Source organism: Exserohilum turcica (genome assembly GCF_000359705.1).
Source record: "Exserohilum turcica Et28A unplaced genomic scaffold SETTUscaffold_16, whole genome shotgun sequence".
Lineage (NCBI taxonomy): Eukaryota > Fungi > Ascomycota > Dothideomycetes > Pleosporales > Pleosporaceae > Exserohilum > Exserohilum turcicum.
In genome coordinates, this window is record NW_007359981.1 from 104,985 (window position 1) to 124,444 (window position 19,460).

General features: G+C 56.0%; 6 protein-coding genes across 6 annotated transcripts; 2 read left to right on the forward strand and 4 right to left on the reverse strand.

Moving 5' to 3' along the window:
* Positions 1 to 86: 86 nt before the first annotated feature.
* Positions 87 to 6,031, reverse strand: SETTUDRAFT_129711 (uncharacterized protein; the record flags this gene model as incomplete). Its single annotated transcript, XM_008025968.1, has 4 exons — positions 87 to 535; positions 588 to 737; positions 787 to 5,678; positions 5,727 to 6,031. 4 exons carry the CDS (start codon positions 6,029 to 6,031, stop codon positions 339 to 341), a joined length of 5,544 nt encoding a protein of 1,847 aa, XP_008024159.1. The 3' UTR covers positions 87 to 338.
* Positions 6,032 to 8,127: 2,096 nt separating this feature from the next.
* SETTUDRAFT_38745 (uncharacterized protein) lies at positions 8,128 to 9,072 on the forward strand (the record flags this gene model as incomplete). The annotated part of the gene is made up of 2 exons (XM_008025889.1): positions 8,128 to 8,761; positions 8,810 to 9,072. The coding sequence occupies 2 exons, from the start codon at positions 8,128 to 8,130 to the stop codon at positions 9,070 to 9,072; spliced, it is 897 nt and encodes a 298-aa protein (XP_008024080.1).
* A 1,564-nt stretch (positions 9,073 to 10,636) lies between these two features.
* On the forward strand, positions 10,637 to 12,771 carry SETTUDRAFT_168504 (glycoside hydrolase family 5 protein). Its single transcript, XM_008025969.1, has one exon. It carries the CDS (start codon positions 10,888 to 10,890, stop codon positions 12,619 to 12,621), a length of 1,734 nt encoding a protein of 577 aa, XP_008024160.1. The 5' UTR covers positions 10,637 to 10,887; the 3' UTR covers positions 12,622 to 12,771.
* Positions 12,772 to 14,062: 1,291 nt separating this feature from the next.
* On the reverse strand, positions 14,063 to 15,652 carry SETTUDRAFT_184062 (uncharacterized protein; the record flags this gene model as incomplete). The annotated part of the gene is made up of 4 exons (XM_008025970.1): positions 14,063 to 14,940; positions 14,992 to 15,127; positions 15,179 to 15,487; positions 15,557 to 15,652. The coding sequence occupies 4 exons, from the start codon at positions 15,650 to 15,652 to the stop codon at positions 14,063 to 14,065; spliced, it is 1,419 nt and encodes a 472-aa protein (XP_008024161.1).
* A 141-nt stretch (positions 15,653 to 15,793) lies between these two features.
* Positions 15,794 to 16,477, reverse strand: SETTUDRAFT_168505 (uncharacterized protein). Its single transcript, XM_008025971.1, has one exon. The coding sequence runs from the start codon at positions 16,120 to 16,122 to the stop codon at positions 15,886 to 15,888; it is 237 nt and encodes a 78-aa protein (XP_008024162.1). The 5' UTR covers positions 16,123 to 16,477; the 3' UTR covers positions 15,794 to 15,885.
* Positions 16,478 to 16,704: 227 nt separating this feature from the next.
* SETTUDRAFT_46868 (uncharacterized protein) lies at positions 16,705 to 18,663 on the reverse strand. The gene is made up of 2 exons (XM_008025931.1): positions 18,425 to 18,663; positions 16,705 to 18,364 (listed from the first exon to the last, which is right to left on the reverse strand). Exons 1-2 carry the CDS (start codon positions 18,449 to 18,451, stop codon positions 16,793 to 16,795), a joined length of 1,599 nt encoding a protein of 532 aa, XP_008024122.1. The 5' UTR covers positions 18,452 to 18,663; the 3' UTR covers positions 16,705 to 16,792.
* Positions 18,664 to 19,460: the final 797 nt, after the last annotated feature.

Genomic DNA, 19,460 nt, shown 5'->3' on the forward strand with positions numbered 1-19,460 from the left:
CAGCAACAGCTTATTCATGTTAGGGAGTAATACCAGTAGACCATGGATAAGAGAGATGGAGAGAGAGAGGGACAAAAGAAATACCTGCGATTCTATAGTCTGTTGAACAGACTAATGCTATGGCAAAAATTACATGGGCTTCAAACGCCGTCCTCCCCGAAAAGAAAAGAAGAAAAAGAAAGAACACAAACAAAAACTACCCGCAATGCATGCTAAACCCATGTGCATACATTTCATAAGAGCCTCGACCTTGCATCTGAATCCATGGATATCAATGTCCGACGCCCAAGGAAAACCCCAGGGTATACACCTTCCGCCTTAACCCACCACTTCACACTTTAAGAAAGATGGAAAGCCCCCTGGCCTTCGCGAATCGCAACGCTGAGTTTCTCGCGCAACACCTCAACGCTGCTGTAGTCTGGCATCTTGAGGTAGTTGACGCATGTCATGACAGACGGAAGGTAGTCGTCCGACGTGAATGGCGGCTCGCTGGGCTTGCAGACGACGGTAAACATCGGTGTGAGAGCCTTGAATCCTGCAAAACAGTCAGCATACACTCGCTTCAAGCACTAGCCACGCCATCTTACCTCCAATCGGAAGCTTGGGGCTACCAGTAATGAATTGCAGAAAGTCTCGCCGCTCTTGTGCGTTGAACTCGCTCATGGTAGCCAACAAGTTGCGTACGCTCTTGCTGTCGAGATTGTAGCCGTGGTCTGCCTTGATAGAGTCCATCAGTGCTGACGTGTTGTTAGCATATTGCATGGTTGTTGACGTAGCTCAACTTACTTTCAAGCGTCCAATCTTCGTCAGTCCTGCCAAAGAGCATCACCAGCTCGTCTGGGGTGAAGGCTTTAAGTGCAGAATACGGGAAGACCTCGGTGAAGCCTTCACGGAAAGCATTTGCCTGTCGCTCCACACCGGAGCCCAGGGTAAAGTCTATAACCTTGTCGACATACCTGTCAACGTTGCTGATCGTAACCGGTGTGTTCGCTCCATTCTCAATGAGCTCGATCGAATCATAGCCGGGCAAAGTAAAGTCCAGTGCCAGGTCGTCCACCGTACAGTCGTGTATGACAATCTTCTCAAGAGCTGCTGCCTTTTCCTCTGGGCTCAAGTCACTGTCCTCGACGTTCTTCTTAGCATCGGCGAATTGCTTGAGCAACACCAGAGATTTGGCCAGACCCTCATCGACAGTCTTGATGGCCCCGAGAGATGGTACGACTGCTGCGCTCGAACCATCGCTGATGCGGAAGAAGGTTGGGTTGAACGAGATGTCGATGATGCGAGAGTCGAGCATAGAACGGGCCACGAATTTGCCCAGGACCTTGAACAACTCTAGGCGCTTTTCGCCGTTTTCGCTGTTCGCTTCCTCTTCACTCATGGGCGCAGGATATAATCCCCGCTTACCAAAGGCATACTCGTCGCCGTCGTTGGACTCATTCTCTCGCCAAAGCTTGAGCTTCTTCTTGGAGAACTCCCGGGACACAGTCGAGTAGAATTCCAGGGTTGGACCCAGGCCAGTTCCAACCTCCTCAAAGTACTCCACTTCCAAAACACTGGCAGAGTGTCCGTACAGCTGCATGACCTTCATGGCCGACTCCAGGATCCGCGATCGCGATATCCGTACCTTTTGTCGCTGTAGTCTACCCAAAAAGGGACGCTCGTCTCGGTGTCGGTCGCTTCGTGAATCGCTCGTAGGCTGCGAGTTTTGCCATCTTGTCATCGATCGTGAGTAGCCAAACGAAGTTGACTGCAAGAAGAGATGGCGAGTCTCGAACGGGAACAAGAACGGGTAGAAGCGAGCCAAATCTTCACTCCAGCTAGGCAGACAGTTGCTGGCCACGATAAGAGGCTCCTCAAGCTGGCGGTTGAGTTTCGCCGTAAGCTTTGTGTTGACAAACTGTGATAGTGGCTCTGCGTTGAGCTTGATTTGCTCCTTGTTTGCCAAAAGTATATCATCGAGATGCGAGTTCAATCCGTGAAGTATACTGAGTAGCCTCAGGATACCAGATGTCACGGGGTGTTGATCCAGCGAAGCCGGCATGCCTGCAACATCCGACTTTGACTCTGGGGGTGGTGTCAAGGAGCTCGACTCGCTTGGTGGAGGGCCCTGCACCCGCCTGAACTTGATGGTATGAATGCCATTCCATACCGAGCGCTGTGGGCCTTCCGATGGCTGTGGCCTGGTAAAGTGCACAGCGCGGTAGATGGTTGTCTCATTCGAGAGGGGCTGTTCGTTGACGCTGAACTCAATGTGCCAATCCTGGGGAGTTGACTGAACAGCGGCAGCGTATGAGAGGGCACTGGCCGCTCCACCTAGACTCTGGCGCATAGCTGAGCTCTGTAGGAGTGCCGACAATCGCGAAGCAGGAGTTCTGTTCTCCGGGGGTGGTTTCGCCATTGGTGTACCTTGTACTGGTGTCGCGATCCTCGTGCCATCCTCCTGGTGAGCAGTAGCTTTTCCTGTTGATGCGACCTCGACGCTCACAGCAGAGGGATCTGGCATGTCTTCGTCAAGATCTTCTTCCAGATCATCGACAATTGCGTTCAAGGCACTGTCCTCGTCCATAGATTCCGGGTCGGATACCTGAGCTTCGTCGGCACATTCCACAGGTTCCTGACTGTCGTTCGAGTGCGGCATGGCTGGAGGTGGGGGTGGAGGCGGAGGGTTCTGCTGCTGCTGACGCCTACTTGACCGCCGTGTCTTTTCGCGCGTAGCAGAGCTGGGACCTGGCTGGGGCGACTCTGGCAGAGCTGGCTTGGACCGCGACGACCTTTTCGAAGCGCGGCCTGCTGAATCAGACGGCGTCCGGGGCGGCGCAGGCGCACGACCTTCAGCAAGAGCTTGAGCATACATGGCTTCGAACTGGTCACGGGCAAATTGATCCCTGGGCTTAGCAGGCCGTGGCCGATCAGCAAGACTTATGCGTGGGCGGAGGTAGTCATCCAGAGCCTTGAAAGTCGCAATTGCGTGAATAGACACCATAATGTTACGATAGGTCTTGGGAATGCCCGAGTCATCATCGGCGACGAGCTTCAATCGCAGTTGCTTGGCTAGCATAGAGGTCGCGCTTCCTCGGCTGTCGTACATGTTTTGATGTACAGTGATGACATCGAAATGCTCGGACCTGCTGAGGAGGTCCTGAAGTTTATGGACCAAGACGCTGAAAGGAGTCGCTGGAGATGCGGTGCTGGCAGTCTTGATCTTGCTCTGGCTGCTGCCGCCCATGAAAGCCTCCAGGAAGATGGGTCTAGGATCAATATCCTTTGAAGATATGTGCTTTGAGAAGACTTCCAACAGCACTTCCACAATCTTGGATGACTTGAGCTCGTAACTGGTGATGCTTTCTAGTGCATCGCCTTCAAAATAAGAAGCCAGTCGGGTGAACAGATCCATGAATTTGTTTGCGGTGCCCTTGGAACCGCAGGCTCGGATTTCGGTAGCCAGCGACTTGAGATCATCCAGAACCGCAGTTGCCTTGTCGCGCGTAGCCTTGTCACCCTCCCTTTCATGCGTCTCGATGAACTTTTTGGCACGTAGGGTGATGATATCTTCGATATTGGGCATCGGCGGCGGTTCGCGCTGATCAGAGGACGAGGATGAGTCGGATTCGTCGTCATCGTCTCGGTTCTGGCTGCTTGTGTTCGGCTCGTCGTCGAGGTCCACCTCGTCGCCCTCGTCCTCTGACTGCATTTCTACGTCGACGCCCTCATTCAGGTTACCCGTCTCCGACTCGGCTTCTGGCTCCGCTGAAGAGGCGGTGCTATCGCCCGAGGCAGTCATTGTGGCGCCCAAAGTGGACTTTGACTCTTTGGTCCGACCGTCCAATGTCTTACATGGACGATTTGCAAGTTGTTGAATCTCTGAAATGACCCCTTCACGGTAGAACTGATAGCGATAGATAGACTCCAGCCGCTTGAGCAGCAGCTCGGCAGCCTGCAGAGCGTACGTGACGAGAGACGGGTGGTCCTGCTGAGTGAATATTGACGCCAAGTGCGATGCATACGGCACCGGGCGCAAGGCTTCTTCCAGAATATCGGTATCGAGGTTGGACAACATCTTGAGGTGGGCCGTGAGTACTTTTTGGCGAACACTGAGGTTAACGGTACTGGAGTAGGCATCCGTCAGAGTTGGCAGAAGGATCACAGCAAAGCGCTTGACCTCCGTCTTGCACCCTTCGAGAAGCTCTACACGCTTTTCATTCGTAGTCTTCTTGTTTGTGGAGGAAAGAGGAAGAAGATCATCACCCGGATAGCCGGCGTCAAAGAGGTCGTCGAGATACGACAGGCCTTCATTGGGGACATCGGGCAGAAGCTCGCAAATGACATTCAGCGTTTCATAAACCTGATCCTTGGGCCGGTGAATGAGAGCTTGCATGATGATGACAGAGTCTATCTTGGCCGCGACGTCTTCGGTGCCGCTGGGAGGCGACACACCAGTGAGAATCTGATACAGGGTGTCGACGACATTCATCTTGAGCAGCTCGGCAGACAGGCGCGGGCTAGCTTTGGCGGTATACGTAAGAACCTGGAGGAACATGGTGTGAATGCTGGGCCCAATCAGGTTGGTGCTGCCTGGTAGAAGAAGGCGGAGGATTGCCTTGAGAAGGCCCGGGCTGACAAGCTCTTCAAGTTTGCTCTCTTGTTGCTTGAAGCTCTGGACGATGCGAGATACGCATATGCAGCCCTGCTCCACCACCTTTTGGTCATTGTTGTTGAGGATGTTCTCAAGGATAGGCATGACGTCGCGCACGACAGGGAATGAATCTTCGGGGATATTACGGCAGCAATTGGCGGCAGTCGTGACGGCAGTTCGCTGCGTGCTGGTGGCAAAGAAGTCGAGGAAGGTAAGACAGGCCGTCAGGCCGCCCTCGCGCACAATGACGCCAGGAAACTCAATCGAGATCTTCTCCAATGTGCTCAAGCATTGTTCTGCGAGATCGATAAAGTTGATTTCGAGCAGCTTGGAGCAGAGGACCGGGACTGCGCCGCCGTAGACGACGTTGGCTGTTGCTTGGGGGAGCGCTTCCATCAAGTTGGCGAGGCAGCGGCAGGCGAGTAGCATGAGCTCGGGATTCTCTTCCATTGTGAACTCGTTGGGCTGCATGAGCTTGACGAGCTCCTTGACGTATGCGTCGGGAGAAAAGTGGCCAGCTAGATTGTCCTCGGTGGAGATGAGGAGCACTTCCGAAAGCTCATTGAGTGCTATCAATTGGACAGAGTCATCGGGCGAGCGCAGTTGTTCCAGGATGCCGCGCAGACGCTGCGTGGTGCCTGCCATAATGCCGGTCAGCTGCCTCAGGGCCGAAAGGCTGTGCGTGTTGCGTCCAAGGAACCCGCCACTAAAGGGATCGTCGTCGTCGTCGTCTTCATCCTCTTCTTCGTAGCGCTCGCCGTGTGCGTCTCCGTGCTCGTCGTCACTGGTGTGCTCGTCGGCCGAGTGGCGCGCGTTGTCTTCGTTTCTGGGTGGGGGAGCGTCGTCCATGTTGGTGTCTGTTTCGGCCTTGGTGGACCTTCGAGAGCTGCGGCGAGAGGTCGATGGTGTGTCGGCGTCGGCGTCGGCGTTGGAGGGGGGTTTCGGTTGGCGCCTCGAGCTGTCGCCGGCACTCCTGCGGCCGCCCTTGGAGCGCCTCGAGGGCTGGGGCGTCGCCTTCTCGTCGATGGGATCTGATGGCGGGCTGGTGTGCGTCAGCGAATGGCCGTGTGCAAGAGCGCTTGGCACAGACCCAGAGGAAGACATGGCAGCGGCGGCCTTGCCCTTTGCCTTTTTGGAACGTGTCTTGGGCTGGGGTGGGGGGTCTTGGGCGTCGACCTTGGAGCGCTTGCTGCGAGCTCCACGGGCGGGGGGAGCGTCTGCGTGGTCGGGCTGGTCGGGCGAGTGGTCCGGCGCAGCAGACTTGCGCTTGCGAGAAGATGGGGGCGGCGGCGGGAGGGCTGGCGTGGGCGGGAGGGCTGGCGGCGAGGGGTCGGTGGTGTCGTTGAGCGGGTTGCCGGATTGGCGCCTTTGCGAGCGAGTGACTCTGGACGACATGAGATTCTGACTTGAGGCTTGTGCAATCGAGATGCGCTCAGACTGGGGCTGCCGTGGGCTGGCGGCAGGCCTGTGTCGGTAGAAAGCAAAAAGAGGCAAGGCGGGAGGGAGGCGTGCAGCAGGCGGAGATGGAAAAGCAGTGGGCGGGTTGAGGGTCGGTTGCTGCAGTGGGCCAAGGGTCGAGCAGAGTGAGCGGTATTTACCTTTGACGAGGTCCTCTGGATGCCATCAAGGACGCGCCATGAGGCGGGTGCTCAAGCGAGTGCGGTGAGTGCAAACACACAAAGGAACGGGAGGCAGGGCGGGGACGGTGAATGCAGGCGGGGATGGGAGCGAGCAAGCGAGCGTGCTGCGCGGGTCGGGTTGGGATGGGTATAGCAAGAGATGGGTAATACTGCAATGAGTCTGGCGAATACTTGAGGTTGCATATCCACCATGGCCTGGTCGGCGGAGCTAATTACGTGACCCGACTGGGGCTAGCCTAGCGACCGTTATCGATAGCGAGCCCTGCCCTGCCCTGCTTGTTCTACTGTATGACTATAGTATTCCCCTGCCCTGCTACCGCGGCATTCACACGACGCCCTCGGCCATTGGCCCGGAGCCATGGTGGTCCTGGCCGCGCTTTTCTTCTTTTTGCCGGCTATTTTATCTTGTGCTTGTTGATTTGGTTAGGGCCCGTCGATGGATTTCAATCGCAATATACCGGCTTCACGCATCGCCACCCAAGACACGGTACATGCATTCATACATGCATACATACACACAGACACACAGACACTGTACATATCTTCACAGGCCACGGCCATTGATTCCCATCATGGCGCTCCCGGCTTGGGCCCCCTCTCCTTCAGCCTACACGTCTACGGTCGGGCGGCTATTTCCAGGTCCTCCTCCCGGCCGCGCTGTTCGCTGTCACGCGGGAGGGTGAGAGAGAGAGAGAGGGAGAAAAAAAAAGAGGGAGGGGCAAACAGAACCCAGCAACGCGAACGAGATGACAACGCAGAGTGATTGTGAAAACCCGGCAGGTTCAGTCACATGGGGGGGGCTCAGTGCAACCCAGCAGCCCCTCGGAGGCGTGTGTGGTTGAGTCGTGCCAAGACCAGGCCAAAAGCGTGCGTGGGCATGAGTGTGAGTGTGGCATGAAGCACGCCACTCTCCACGGCCGGGGCGAGACGAGCAGTGTCTGGACGCGAGCCAAGTCACACGGATTGTTCAGCATTTGCATCCCACGACCCGCAGCCGCAGCCGCATTGGGGCCAAGACGACGTCTGGCTGTGGGGTCGGGGCAAGGCCGACATCGCCCACGTGAGGCGGTCGCCGTGGGCTAGCAGCAGCAGCATGCCCATTCGGGATGCATCTGGGACATGCCCAAGCAAAAGGGTTGGATGCGCCGCCGTTCGCAGTGCATCGCCTCGCATCGCCTGGCCCTGGTGCTGGTGCTGGTGCTGGTGCTGGTGCTACGGCGGCACGGCCACACAGGCACATGTGCAGTCGCAGGCTGATTTCAAAGGCGTGGGTAAGTAGGGCCTGGATAGCCCCGCCGCCGCCCGCACCAGACTGTCTCAACCATGGCCGCCTGCAAACAAAGTGTGTGGTAAAAAAAAAGGGTACAAGATGGCTGACTGCTCCCCCCCGTCTGTCGCTCTCGCGCTCCCCCTTCCCTGTGTCCTTCACTCAACAACGCCCTTCGCCCGCCGCCCGCCGTCCAGCAGACTTTTCCGTGTGCCGCCGCGAGCAGGAATCGTCGGCTGTCTCGCCTCACCCGCCCCGCGTCATTGCCAGATCCCTACCGACTGCCTCCAGACTACTGCCTAGTCTGCCGGCTGGCTACCGCGCGCGCCGTTGATCGCAGTATTCGTAAGCCTCTCCCTCATAAATGTCTCTCGCCCGCCGGCAATTGACTCGGCCCTCCAGATTGACCCCATACTTTACCCCCCAAACCCAAACCCAACCCTAAACCTAGACCCAAAACCCTCGCCGCGCCCATCCGCCGCCCGCCGCCTTCTCCACCACCACCGCCGCCCGCCGCCTACACTACTCGTGCTCGTCCCTCGTCGGCGGCCGCCCCCGCTCCACCCATCCTACCCCTCGCGACCATGTCGGCTACCACCACCACCACCACCACGACTGCTAATCGCGAGGTCCTCCTCGACGCCGGCATGCCCAACGTAGAAGCCATGTCGCTCGACAACTACACATTTCCCAAGGAGCGCCTAAAAAAGACGCTGGCCAACCCCAACAAGCAGCCCCTCGTGCTCGTGTCGTGTGGCTCCTTCTCGCCCCCCACGAATCTCCACCTGCGCATGTTCGAGGAGGCGGCCGACTACTGCGAGTTCGAGACCGACTATGAAGTGGTGGGTGGCTTCTTCAGTCCTGTCGGCGATGCGTACAAAAAGGCCGGACTGGCCTCTGCCCAGCACCGCATCAACATGACGAGGATCGCTGTCGCCGACAGTTCAACCTGGATTGGTGTCGACCCATGGGAGCCGCTGCACAAGGAATACCTCCCTACCGTCAAGGTGCTCGACCACTTTGACTACGAGCTGAACGAAGTCATGGGAGGCATTGAGGCGGCAAATGGCGAGAAGCGCCGCATCCACGTTGCGCTGCTAGCCGGCGCCGACCTGATCCAGACCATGAGCACACCTGGACTGTGGGCTCGTGAGGATCTGAGCAGGATCTTGGGCCACTACGGCGCCTTTATCCTCGAACGCAGCGGCACTGATATCGGTATGCTCCTCACTGCCGGCTATGCCTTGTATGACTGACTTGTACCAGATGACGCCCTCGTGCAGCTGCAACAGTGGAGGCACAACATCCGCGTTATTCCGCAACTCATCCAGAACGACGTGTCGTCGACCAAGATTCGCCTCTTCCGCAAGCGAGGCAAGAGCATCCGCTACTACATTCCCGACAAGGTGGTCGACTACATCTACGAGCACGGCCTCTACAGCGACGACGAGAAGAAGGCGGCCGACAAGGGCAAGGCGGCCGTGTCTTGTGATGGCGCCAGTTCTTCCCAAGGCGTAGCTGCATCTTGAATGCATGTCGCCACGTTGCAACACTTGATATATGCACATGAGAGCTCCCATGTGCCAGCACTTCCGACAGGACTGCCGCGCCGCATGCTGCGATGAAGGCCGACTCAGTATTTGTTTAGGCGGCATGCTGCTTTGGTCCTGTACAGGTGGTGCGATGATTGCGCCGTCGCCACCATAGACCCGTGGAGCAGCTTATTAGAGAGAGGCGGGTGCGCCTTCGCGGGCGCCATTGGCAGATGGGAGTCAGCCCTCTCCCGCACGGCGCATTTCTTTTGTAAAATTCCGCTATGATACCACACACACGCCTATACGTATGCTCTACAATACATTGTTATGATTGTTACCGACGGCTGGGGGCCAGGGGTCGTCCGCATGTGCTGTGATGTCATGGGCTTGTGCTGCATCGCGTGGCTGAGCAGATCTGGCCTGCTGACGCAGGGCCCATTTGCATTTGCATTCGTATCTGCCCGAACAAAAGCACGGTGCTGGCTCTAGTTCCGTGTGGATGGGCGAATCGTCGGATGACGCACTGATGGATGGCCGTGTATGTCTATGTGTAAGTAGGAGCCGGAGCAAGCGTCTTATAGAGCCATAGTGCCGCGCGGCAGGGCTCAAGGCGCCGCCTCTATGGCGCCTTTTGCCGTGTTTCCAAGCTCGCTGCCCTGCGCCATGCCATGCCCAGCAACTGGGCCACGTCAGGTAAGCCATCAACACCAGTCTCCCTGGCAACCACCCCACATCCCAGCAACCTCGACCTCGAGCCTGCGCCACCCGCAGTTATACATATTCGCTTCTGGTATTCACATGTCTTACTCGTGTGCCCCGAGCTCCAAGTCCACCGCCGCCATTGTTATTGTCTGTATCCACGTGCTTTCTTTTTCCCAGCATCAACTCGCATGAAGTGCTTCCCAGCCCCACGCTCCCACACCGCGTTTTCACACGCCCATCCCACAAGCGCTTCCTGCACCAACCAGCTCTTTTTCCATGAGCGACCGCGACCGCGACCCCTCGCGGAGACGGCCGCAGGGCGATGAGCGAAGGCGCCGCAGAGAATCGCACGGCGACACCGACCCAGAACGACGGAAGCGCAGAGAATCTCGCGGCGAACATGCAGCACCAGAGCACGAGGGGAGGCGGAGAAAAGGCCACCGGGCGACAGATTCCCAGGGAGACGCGCTACCGAGGCCCCAACGCCGCCCACGCCAGCAGAGCGATGCAGAACAGGACTCGCCAGCGCCCCAGAAAGCGCGGGGCACCCGGCGCAACTCCAAGACAGAAGGAGGCCCGAGTCGCGGCACCGCGCCCTTGAGCTTGGATGCGCTCGCAAAGCTCGACAAGACCAATGCCAAGAAGTCGGGTGGCTGGGGAACTTATGACTACGACGAGGACTACCTAAAGGAAGTTCGTAGGAAGGAGAAGCTGCTCGAGAAGGCGAGGCTCAAAGACGAGCGCGAAGAGAAGAGAAAGGCACAGAGGGAGGATGAGGCGAGACGGCGTGCAGCAGAGAGCGATGCGGCCACGCACGAAGAGAGGGCAAGGAAGCGGCGTGAAGAGCGACGGAAAGCGGCTGCGCTGAAAGCAAGCCACACGGACGAGGAAGCACCTCGGCGCAAACCGAGCACGCAAACCGAAGACGAGCGAGAAGAGCGGAGACGTAAACGTGAACCCAAGCACACACCATCCGAAGTTGAAGAGCGGAGAGAGCGGAGACGACGAGAGAAGCAGCACCGGACCGAGCAGAAGAAGCGGCGCGTCGTTAGTGGGCCACTGGCAGAAGAGGGCGGCATTGAAGACGAGGACGAATACCGCTACATGATGGAGAAGCGTGGAGGTGGTGGCAAAACACCCACAGTGTACTCGGAAGAGGAGCTCGCAAGGAAGAAGAAGCGGAAGCGCATCATCATCGTCGTACTGTCAGTCATTCTCCTGCTGGCCATCATCATACCCGTCGCTGTTGTCTTGTCAGGCAACAGCAGTAGCAACAGCAGCTCTTCCGGAAGCTCGTCTGGAGGAGGCAGTTCAGGGCCGTCCAACAGCAATCTGGCTGGCAAGGACCGGAACAGCGTGCCAGAACAGTACCGTGGCGGCATATTGGACCCATGGTCTTGGTATGATACTGCTGACTTTAACGTCACTTTTACCAGTGAAACCGTAGGAGGCCTCCCCATCATAGGCCTCAATTCGACGTGGGACGACTCTGTCCAAGCCAACCCTTCTGTACCCAAGCTGTCCGACAAGTTTGACTATGGCAAGATGCCGATTCGGGGCGTCAACGTTGGCGGCTGGCTCAACCTAGAGCCTTTTATCACCCCATCCTTCTTCTCGCAGTTTGGATCCAAGGACGGGATCGTGGACGAATGGACCTTTACCAACAAGCTCGGGCCCGGTCCCGCCAAATCTACGCTGGAGAAGCACTATTCGACATTTATCACGAAGCAGTCGTTTATTGAGATCCGCGAGGCCGGGCTGGACCACGTGCGCTTTCCGTTTGGCTACTGGATGGTGCAGACGTACGACGGCGACGTATACGTGCCGCAGGTGTCGTGGCGCTACCTCCTTCGCGGCATTGAATACTGCCGACAAAACGGCCTCCGCGTGAACCTCGACCTCCACGGCGCACCAGGCAGTCAGAACGGCTGGAACCACTCTGGTCGACAAGGCGTCATTGGCTGGCTCAACGGTACCAATGGCGACCAAAACGGCCAGCGCACCCTCGACGTGCACCACAAACTCTCCGTCTTCTTTGCCCAGGACCGCTACAAGAACATTGTCACCATGTACGGCCTCGTCAACGAGCCGCGCATGGTCGAACTCGACACGCAAACGGTGCTCATGTGGACCCAAAAGGCCATTGACCAGATCCGGTCCGACGGCATCAAAAGCATCATCATCTTCGGCGACGGCTTCATGGGCCTTGACAACTGGCAGGGCAAGCTCCAGGGCAACGACAACCTCCTCCTCGACGTGCACCAATACGTCATCTTCAACACGGACCAAATCAAACTCAAGCACCGCGACAAGCTCAACTTTGCCTGCGAAGCCTGGACCCAGCAATCCAAACGCAGCATGAACAAGCAAACGGGCTTCGGCCCCACCATGTGCGGCGAATGGTCCCAAGCAGACACGGACTGCACGCAGTACATCAACAACGTCGGCACCGGCACCCGCTGGGAAGGCACGCTGCAATCCACCGACAAGTCGGGCGCCGTGCTCGCCCCGCAATGCCCGCTGCAATCCTCGCAGTGCTCGTGCACCCAGGCCAACGCCGATCCCTCGTCCTACTCGGCCGAATACAAAAAATGGCTTTACCAGTTCGCCATTGGCCAGATGGATGCTTTTGAGGCTGGCTGGGGCTGGTTCTACTGGACTTGGCAGACCGAATCAAGTCCCCAGTGGAGTTACCGTATGGGCAGGAAAGCTGGCATCTTACCGGACAAAGCGTATAATCGCGACTGGAAGTGTCCGGGCGGCGGCGTCGATAGCCTTGATACGTTTCCCGGGCTGAGTGAGGTGTACAAGAGGAATGATAGTGTGGGCGTCTTGGGCTAGTCTTGTGTTGTGTTGTGGTAGTAGTGATGGACGTGCCGGTTGTGGTCGGGGAGGACAAGATGCTGTGCCTGTGTTTATTGACATGGTTTCTCTCTTTTTTTTCTTCGCTTTTTTTTTCTTTCTCGAGTTTATATACGTGCATGCATATACATACATACATATACGCCGTAATGAGTACATGGTTGCAATGTCTACCGTAGTCACTTGGTCACTTATTTCACCATATCGCAACTATACACTACTGACATACATACATACATACCCCTATAAAACGAGAGAAAAGAAAAGAAAAGAAATAACAAGTAAAATCAAACACGATGCGATAAACCCTTTCTCCCCTTGTTTTTTTTAATTTTTCGAAAGAAAAACTCGATAAATAAGTAAATAGTCGTATTAAAAGCACTTCTCACACGTACAACTTTCCAACGGACTCTAACTAATTACTCGTTTTGCTTTGGCTTAGCATCTGGAGTAGACTTTGGCTCGGCCCAAAATTTCCGCAAGTAAAATGCATATATATGTATGTATGTATGTATGTATGTATGTATGTATGTAAATTCTTTTTTATCCTTTTCCTTTTGCCTTTTGCCTTTTGACATGTGCTATTTGCACAGATGGGGAAATAATAATAATGATGATGATGATGATGATGATGAAAAAAAGAAAAAGAAAACTTACGATTCCTTTGATACCAGAGTTGCAATCAAAACTTCTTACATTACTTTCGAATGTAACGGCGCAGGCAATACTACTCGGGTTAGTAACGGCAGTAGAGTTACTCAGAGGCATATGGGAGTGCGTGGGTCACTAGATAAGCCTTAATTTAGGTAGCTACCTATAGGCCTTGTATATAAGAATATTAAAAATCTATACAACTATCTACTAGGCGTGTCTCTTATATATATCTGCTAAGAGGGCTGGCGGGTGGTTACCCCGATCTGGTTCCGAATCTGGTATGGTGCTTGGCAGGATTGTAACGACGTTACAATAAACGCCGACTTTTCGATACTTCAAGACATACATGACACAGTTGCATGCATGTATAAAAAGAAACGGCAGATTTCAAGATGAACAAGGGGGGAAAGCATCAGCCATATCATTAATCATCGATAGCACAGCTACCATACTACACACATACTCTCACTCACTCACAGGCGTGCGCACACAGTGCACAACACTGGAGGGGAGATCTACCCCAAACCACTCGTGTGAGAAAGGAAAGGAAAAAAAAACCACACTTAATCTAGTCCAACACACCGTTTTTCCTGACGAAATGAAGTGCCCATGGTTGAGATAAGCGGGTTCAATAAAGAGCCACTCGTCTTTTTCATGTCTTGCAGTCGTCCAGTCATTTGTACACAACCCCCATGCTCGGCTGATATACACGTCTCTGCTTCTTCAAAGGGGTGTGTGTCTTGTACTCAGATGGGGAGTGGAGAATTTAGTCCTCCTCCTCCTCATCCTCAACGGAAACCGAGCGGGCGGTGGCGGCGGTAGAGCCTGCTTGCTGGGCTGCTGCACCCGCCTGTTGCTGGGCAGCTCCCTGCTGGGCAGCTCCCTGCTGGGCAGCACCTTGCTGCTTAGCACCTTGTTGCTGCTGAGCTCCTTGTTGCTGCTGGGCACCTTGTTGCTGCTGAGCTCCTTGTTGTGCTGCTGCTCCTCCCTGCTTGGCTCCTTGTTGCTGCTTGGCACCTTGCTGTTGCTGAGCTCCTTGCTGTTGCTGAGCTCCTTGCTGTGCTGCACCTTGCTGTTGAGCACCTTGTTGTGCTGCTGCACCTCCTTGCTTAGCACCTTGTTGCTGCTGAGCTCCTTGTTGTGCTGCTGCACCTCCTTGCTTAGCACCTTGTTGCTGCTGAGCTCCTTGTTGTGCTGCTGCTCCTTGCTGGGCCGCTGCTCCTTGCTGTGCTGCTGCTCCCTGCTGTGCTGCTGCTCCCTGCTGTGCTGCTGCTCCCTGCTGTGCTGCTGCACCTCCTTGTTTAGCACCTTGCTGTTGAGCTCCTTGTTGTGCTGCTGCTCCTTGCTGGGCCGCTGCTCCCTGCTGTGCTGCTGCTCCCTGCTGTGCTGCTGCTCCCTGCTGTGCTCCTTTGCCTGCATTGGCACCGTTGGCACCATTAGCACCATTAGCACCATTAGCATCATTGGCGGCACCGGCTTTGCCTGTATTGGCAGCACCGGCGTTGGCGGCACCAGCATTGGCGGCACCGGCGTTGGCAGCACCAGCATTAGCAGCACCAGCACCAGCATTAGCGGCACCGGCCTTGCCCGCGTTGGCGGCATTGGCAGCATTGGCAGCACCGTTGCCTGCATTGGCACCAGCACCTGAGAGGAGTTAGTATATAGATCAACTTCAAGAACTTTTGGAGAAAATACCATCAGCAGCCTGGTTACCACCGGCACCAGCTAGCTGGGCCTGACCGTTTTGATTGTTTTTCCCTCCCTTTGCGCCATTTGCGGCACCAGCTGTTTGAGTTGCGTTTTTGGCTGCACCAGCATTGGCACCGGCACCCTATGAGATGTTAATAACATGTCTGATTGATTCAGTCTTTAGAATACTTACGCCCTTTGCAGCTCCACCTTTGCCGTTACCGTTACCGTTACCGTTGGCAGCCCCGTTAGCCGCTCCGGCAGCCCCGTTGGCAGCTCCGGCAGCGGCGCCGCCTGCAACCTGACCTTGACCTTGACCTTGGGCGAGGCCGCCAGTGAGGCCTCCAATAAGAGAACTGAGGCCATTGTTGCCGGCTCCGCCACCGCCAGTGAGGGCGGAAAGAAGCTGGTCTAGCTGACGCTTAGATTTGATCTTTTCACTCGAAAACCTGCGGACAGTGGAAACAAAGTGTGCAGGGAGCCTCTGGCCTCCGGTGGTGTCCTAACCATTGTTAGTTCTGATAATCATGACTGAAACCCAAAGGATGGGGCGAGGACGCAATCGACTTACAACGTAGCGCCTGGCAAGCTCGTTGGCATTGGGGGCGGGAGCCGCAACTGCGGAGGCGGCCAAGGAGGCGACAATGATGGTGGAGTCGAACTTCATATTGGCACTTTAGAACCGAATGTCTTGTTGTTACAAAGATAAGGAGTACAAAGACTGTCCGGCAGTGGTGTATATATGAACAGAACAGATCAAACCGGCTGACTGGCAGCAGGAGGTATAAGAGGCGGGAGGTATATATATGTGAATGTATTGATACTTGGGTACACCTTGCTCAATGGGTATCGGATTGGAGCTTGATGGAAGAAAAAATAAGGTCGACTTCTGGTAGCCTTCTATATAGCTTTCTTGAATGTGGTAGGCCCGATGGGACGGAGCACGTCCGGTATCAAAAGGTTGACGCGTTCTGGACCTATGGTCATTCGTTCTGTAGATCGCGGGACCCCTCTTGCGAGCCTGTAGCAATGCGTGTCCGTAGTGAACAGACGCTCAGGCAGTACGAGTGCTAGGAAGCGCGTATTGTGCGTCTGGTCTGCGACTGTGAGGCAGGGAGGACGAAACGTCTGTGCCATGCTGGGCCGCTATTGCGTAGTTCTTGTCCATGGCCCTCTATGCTGACTATGCATCCACGGGCGGTCTCTGGGAGAAGAGTGCAGTATTCCATGATTTCCAGCGTCAATTACTCTGTGAAAATGTCAATTGGGACTCGATTCCATCAGTCTGGTGGCGAGCAAGAAATCGCTCACGATAGAGGCGTATACACCAAGACGTCCGCCGTCAGCTCATCATTACCTAAAAAAACCATTTCGGGACGCCAGTGGTGTTGCTGTTCCTGTCGCAGGCTCCATGAAACGACAGCGTGGCGTGTCACACGGCCGCGAGAAAACGCGCGTTTTAGTTTTGAAACTGAGGCAGGACAGCAGCTCCGCCTTGCCGCTGTGACTGTTAACGTAGGAAATGCCTAGGCGACATGGCGTCGTGCGTTTCGGGATTTGTTCGCGCCCAGGCAGTGGCCAAGAAAGATGGGGAGGCGGAAGGCGGGTGGGGAGGGACGACACTAACTCGGGACCAAGGCCCGAAAGAGGCTTAGCGGCTCCCAACGCCAAGACCATTGCATGAGTTTCCGTTCATGTCATTCTTCATGGACAACTATGCTTTGTCAATAAGTCTGGGCATATTGAAACGACATTGACACAGACATATCCAAATGCTCGGCGTGGCTATCCAAGACCAATCACACCATCACCTTCGCCGCGCAAGCCCAGTGACATAGAGCTCGCCGGGCTCCGCCTCGACCTTCCAGCCCTCGTTCACCAATGCCTTGAGCACCGCAGGTCCCAGCTTACCCCGGCCACCTTCACTGTGCCTGCCCAGGCCGGTGATGATTCTGAACACCTCGCCTCCACCCCTGCGGCCGGGGCCGCTCCACTCGGGAATCCTACGCTCTCCAAGCCCATCCCACCACGCCTGTGTGCGTTGCTTCGCGATCCTAGTTGCGTCGGCCACGCTGACGCCGTGCAGGTCCAGATGTGTTGCTCCGGACTGCGATGACACCAAGGCATCGGCTTCGGCTGCATTCATGGCTTTCAGGTTGGCATTGAGGTCACGGCCCTCCTGTGCATAGTAGGCGGCTGCTTGCCTCATCAGCGCTGTCGACTTTCCCCTGCGGTAGGCGCTAGCTGCCTTTCCAAACGCATCATTCCTAGCAGCTGTCATGGACAAGACGTCGCGAGGCTTGGCAGAGGGTGCAAGCGCAGGCAGTTGCGTAGCTTCACATGGATCGGACACGTTGACAGGCGCGTATCGCAGGTCAAGCTTGAGCCCGCCTTTACCACCCGTCTCACTCGGCGGCCGTTGGGTCAGGAATTTTGCGAGCTCTTGAGCCTTGATGTTGGACGGCGCAGTAAACCGGACGACGGCGATGGCGTGTTCCAGGTCAATCGAAGGGAATCTCTCGTTCAAGTCAAGAGCATCTTGCACCAGCGCAGCGTCTGGCTGCCCGTCCTTCCTATGCGCTTCAATGTCCCTTTGCACAACGGCTAGTACTGTCGCAGACAGCGATGCCCCGTTTGCATGATACAGCGAGGACACCGTCTTGGCAGGCACAGCCGTTCGCGACGTGACAAAGTCGACATCGCGACTGGTGTTCTGCCAACGGTTCGCGGGCGCCTCTGACTCGACAAAGTAGTCGGTGCTGATGTCGTTCAGAGACACCCTTTGCTTTTTCTTCGCCTTGCCCTTCTTCCCCCTCTGCGGCACATGATGGTCTTCGGCAAAAGCATCGATGCCCTTAGCAATGGGCCCTTCGTCTGTAGGGCTCTTGCGACTATCGTCAAAGAAGACGTGGTTCAGCAGCTCGTCGGTCGCTTTGTCGTAGTCGTACCCGCACTTCTTCAGGGTGTGCGTCACCTGCGCTGGGCGAAGGCTTGGAAATGTCTCGGCGAGCAACAGTTCTTTAGTAGGAATGTCAAACGTTTCCGTGTCTTTATAGTATCCATGCCTAAAGGTTTCTCCTGGGCTTCCAGAGCGTCCACTGATACTCAGCGCAGAGAAGTCGTTTGAAAGAGACGAGTGCTCTGTCGTTACCGTCTGGGTGCCCCACGAATCCGTGTCGGTGCTCTGTTTGTCTGGACTCTCTTGCACGGCGCCTCCACTGCTTCCCGACGGATCAAAGTTTGTGAGCGCTTCCACCTCGGCGGTGGCCTTGAGAGGCTCTAGCAGCTCTCTGGTGCGGGCGACAGCATCTGCTTCTCCTGCAAAGTCTGAGTAGATGGTATAAAGCAGCGTAGGGTCTATGGGCGGACAAAATTCCTCCTGTGTGGCGCGTCGCTGTCAGCTGGGGAGCGCATCCCTTGGACTCCCTCCAGCACATACCTCGAGCATGCGCAAGTCTTCATCCATTTTGCTTCTCACCGTTCTGACGTCTTCTCAAGTGTCGATACGGCGGGGGCATACTCCAAGCTGGGGGTGACAACAGACGGGAGATGGTGTCGCACAACCGGCGGCTGGCGTAGACTTTGCGCGCAACGCGATAGGTTAATCTACAGTGAAAGGGCGCGATAATGATACCAAAATGCGTTGGGGTGGGGTGGTGCAGCGTTTGCGCGCAGCCGCGGTCCAACTGTGCTGGGGGGATTTGTAACCGAGCCTAGCGCATTAATAGGGGGGGGGCTCGCAGGTGTTGTCACAGCATCGCCAGTCCCGACGTGAAGAAGAGGAAGAGAGTCGTGGGATTCCAGGCATCGAATATGCAATGCCCTCTCCCTAGATCGGCGGACGAGCGACCGCATGCCATACGTCATGTTCATTTGGGCCGAATCGCGCGTCATTCGCCGGCGCTAACGCAAAGCATCCTTGGGGCTTTCGTCCGCCACCAACAGCCACTGCACATGTCGTCCCTCCAGTGCCTATCGTTGCAGTCGTGGCTGTTTTATATACCATCCCAGCGCAAGCCACATGCACGGTGAAAGGAGCGTCTGCGCTGCTATCCTCCCTGCATCGTTGACACTGCACATGTGCATGCAGGACGTGCGCATCCGCATCACGTGGGCTGACTCCTTTTTGCGGACTAGCACTCCACCACCACGTGGGCATACAGCTCTCGTCGTCATACTCTTTCTTTTTAGTCCAACACATGTCTTCAGGCTTTGCGACCTCGTACGCCTTTTTCAGGCCAGCCACTCAAGCGCCCAAGAATAGATAGCGGCTAATCAGCCTGGCAGTGGGATGCAGATTTGGCCCCCAACTATGCGCGTATCAACACGCCTCGATGGCCTTCCCATGCCAGTGTCTTGGCTGGAACGCGATTCAGCGCCAAATAACAAATTTAAATAATCCCCAGCAGCGTCTTGTGCAGCCAGTCCTACACACAACCGCTTTCCGTGACATTTCGAGACCAGCTCCAAGACGT

Excerpts from the sequence above, each read along its gene's own strand:
- SETTUDRAFT_168504 (XM_008025969.1), top strand. The coding sequence starts at position 10,888 with ATGGAGAAGCGTGGAGGTGGTGGCAAAACACCCACAGTGTACTCGGAA.
- SETTUDRAFT_46868 (XM_008025931.1), bottom strand. The coding sequence starts at position 18,451 with ATGGATGAAGACTTGCGCATGCTCGAG. Across the intron at positions 18,365-18,424 it reads AAGACTTGCGCATGCTCGAG|GAGGAATTTTGTCCGCCCAT; the intron begins GTATGTGCTGGA and ends CGCGCCACACAG.
- SETTUDRAFT_168505 (XM_008025971.1), bottom strand. The coding sequence starts at position 16,122 with ATGGCACAGACGTTTCGTCCTCCCTGCCTCACAGTCGCAGACCAGACG.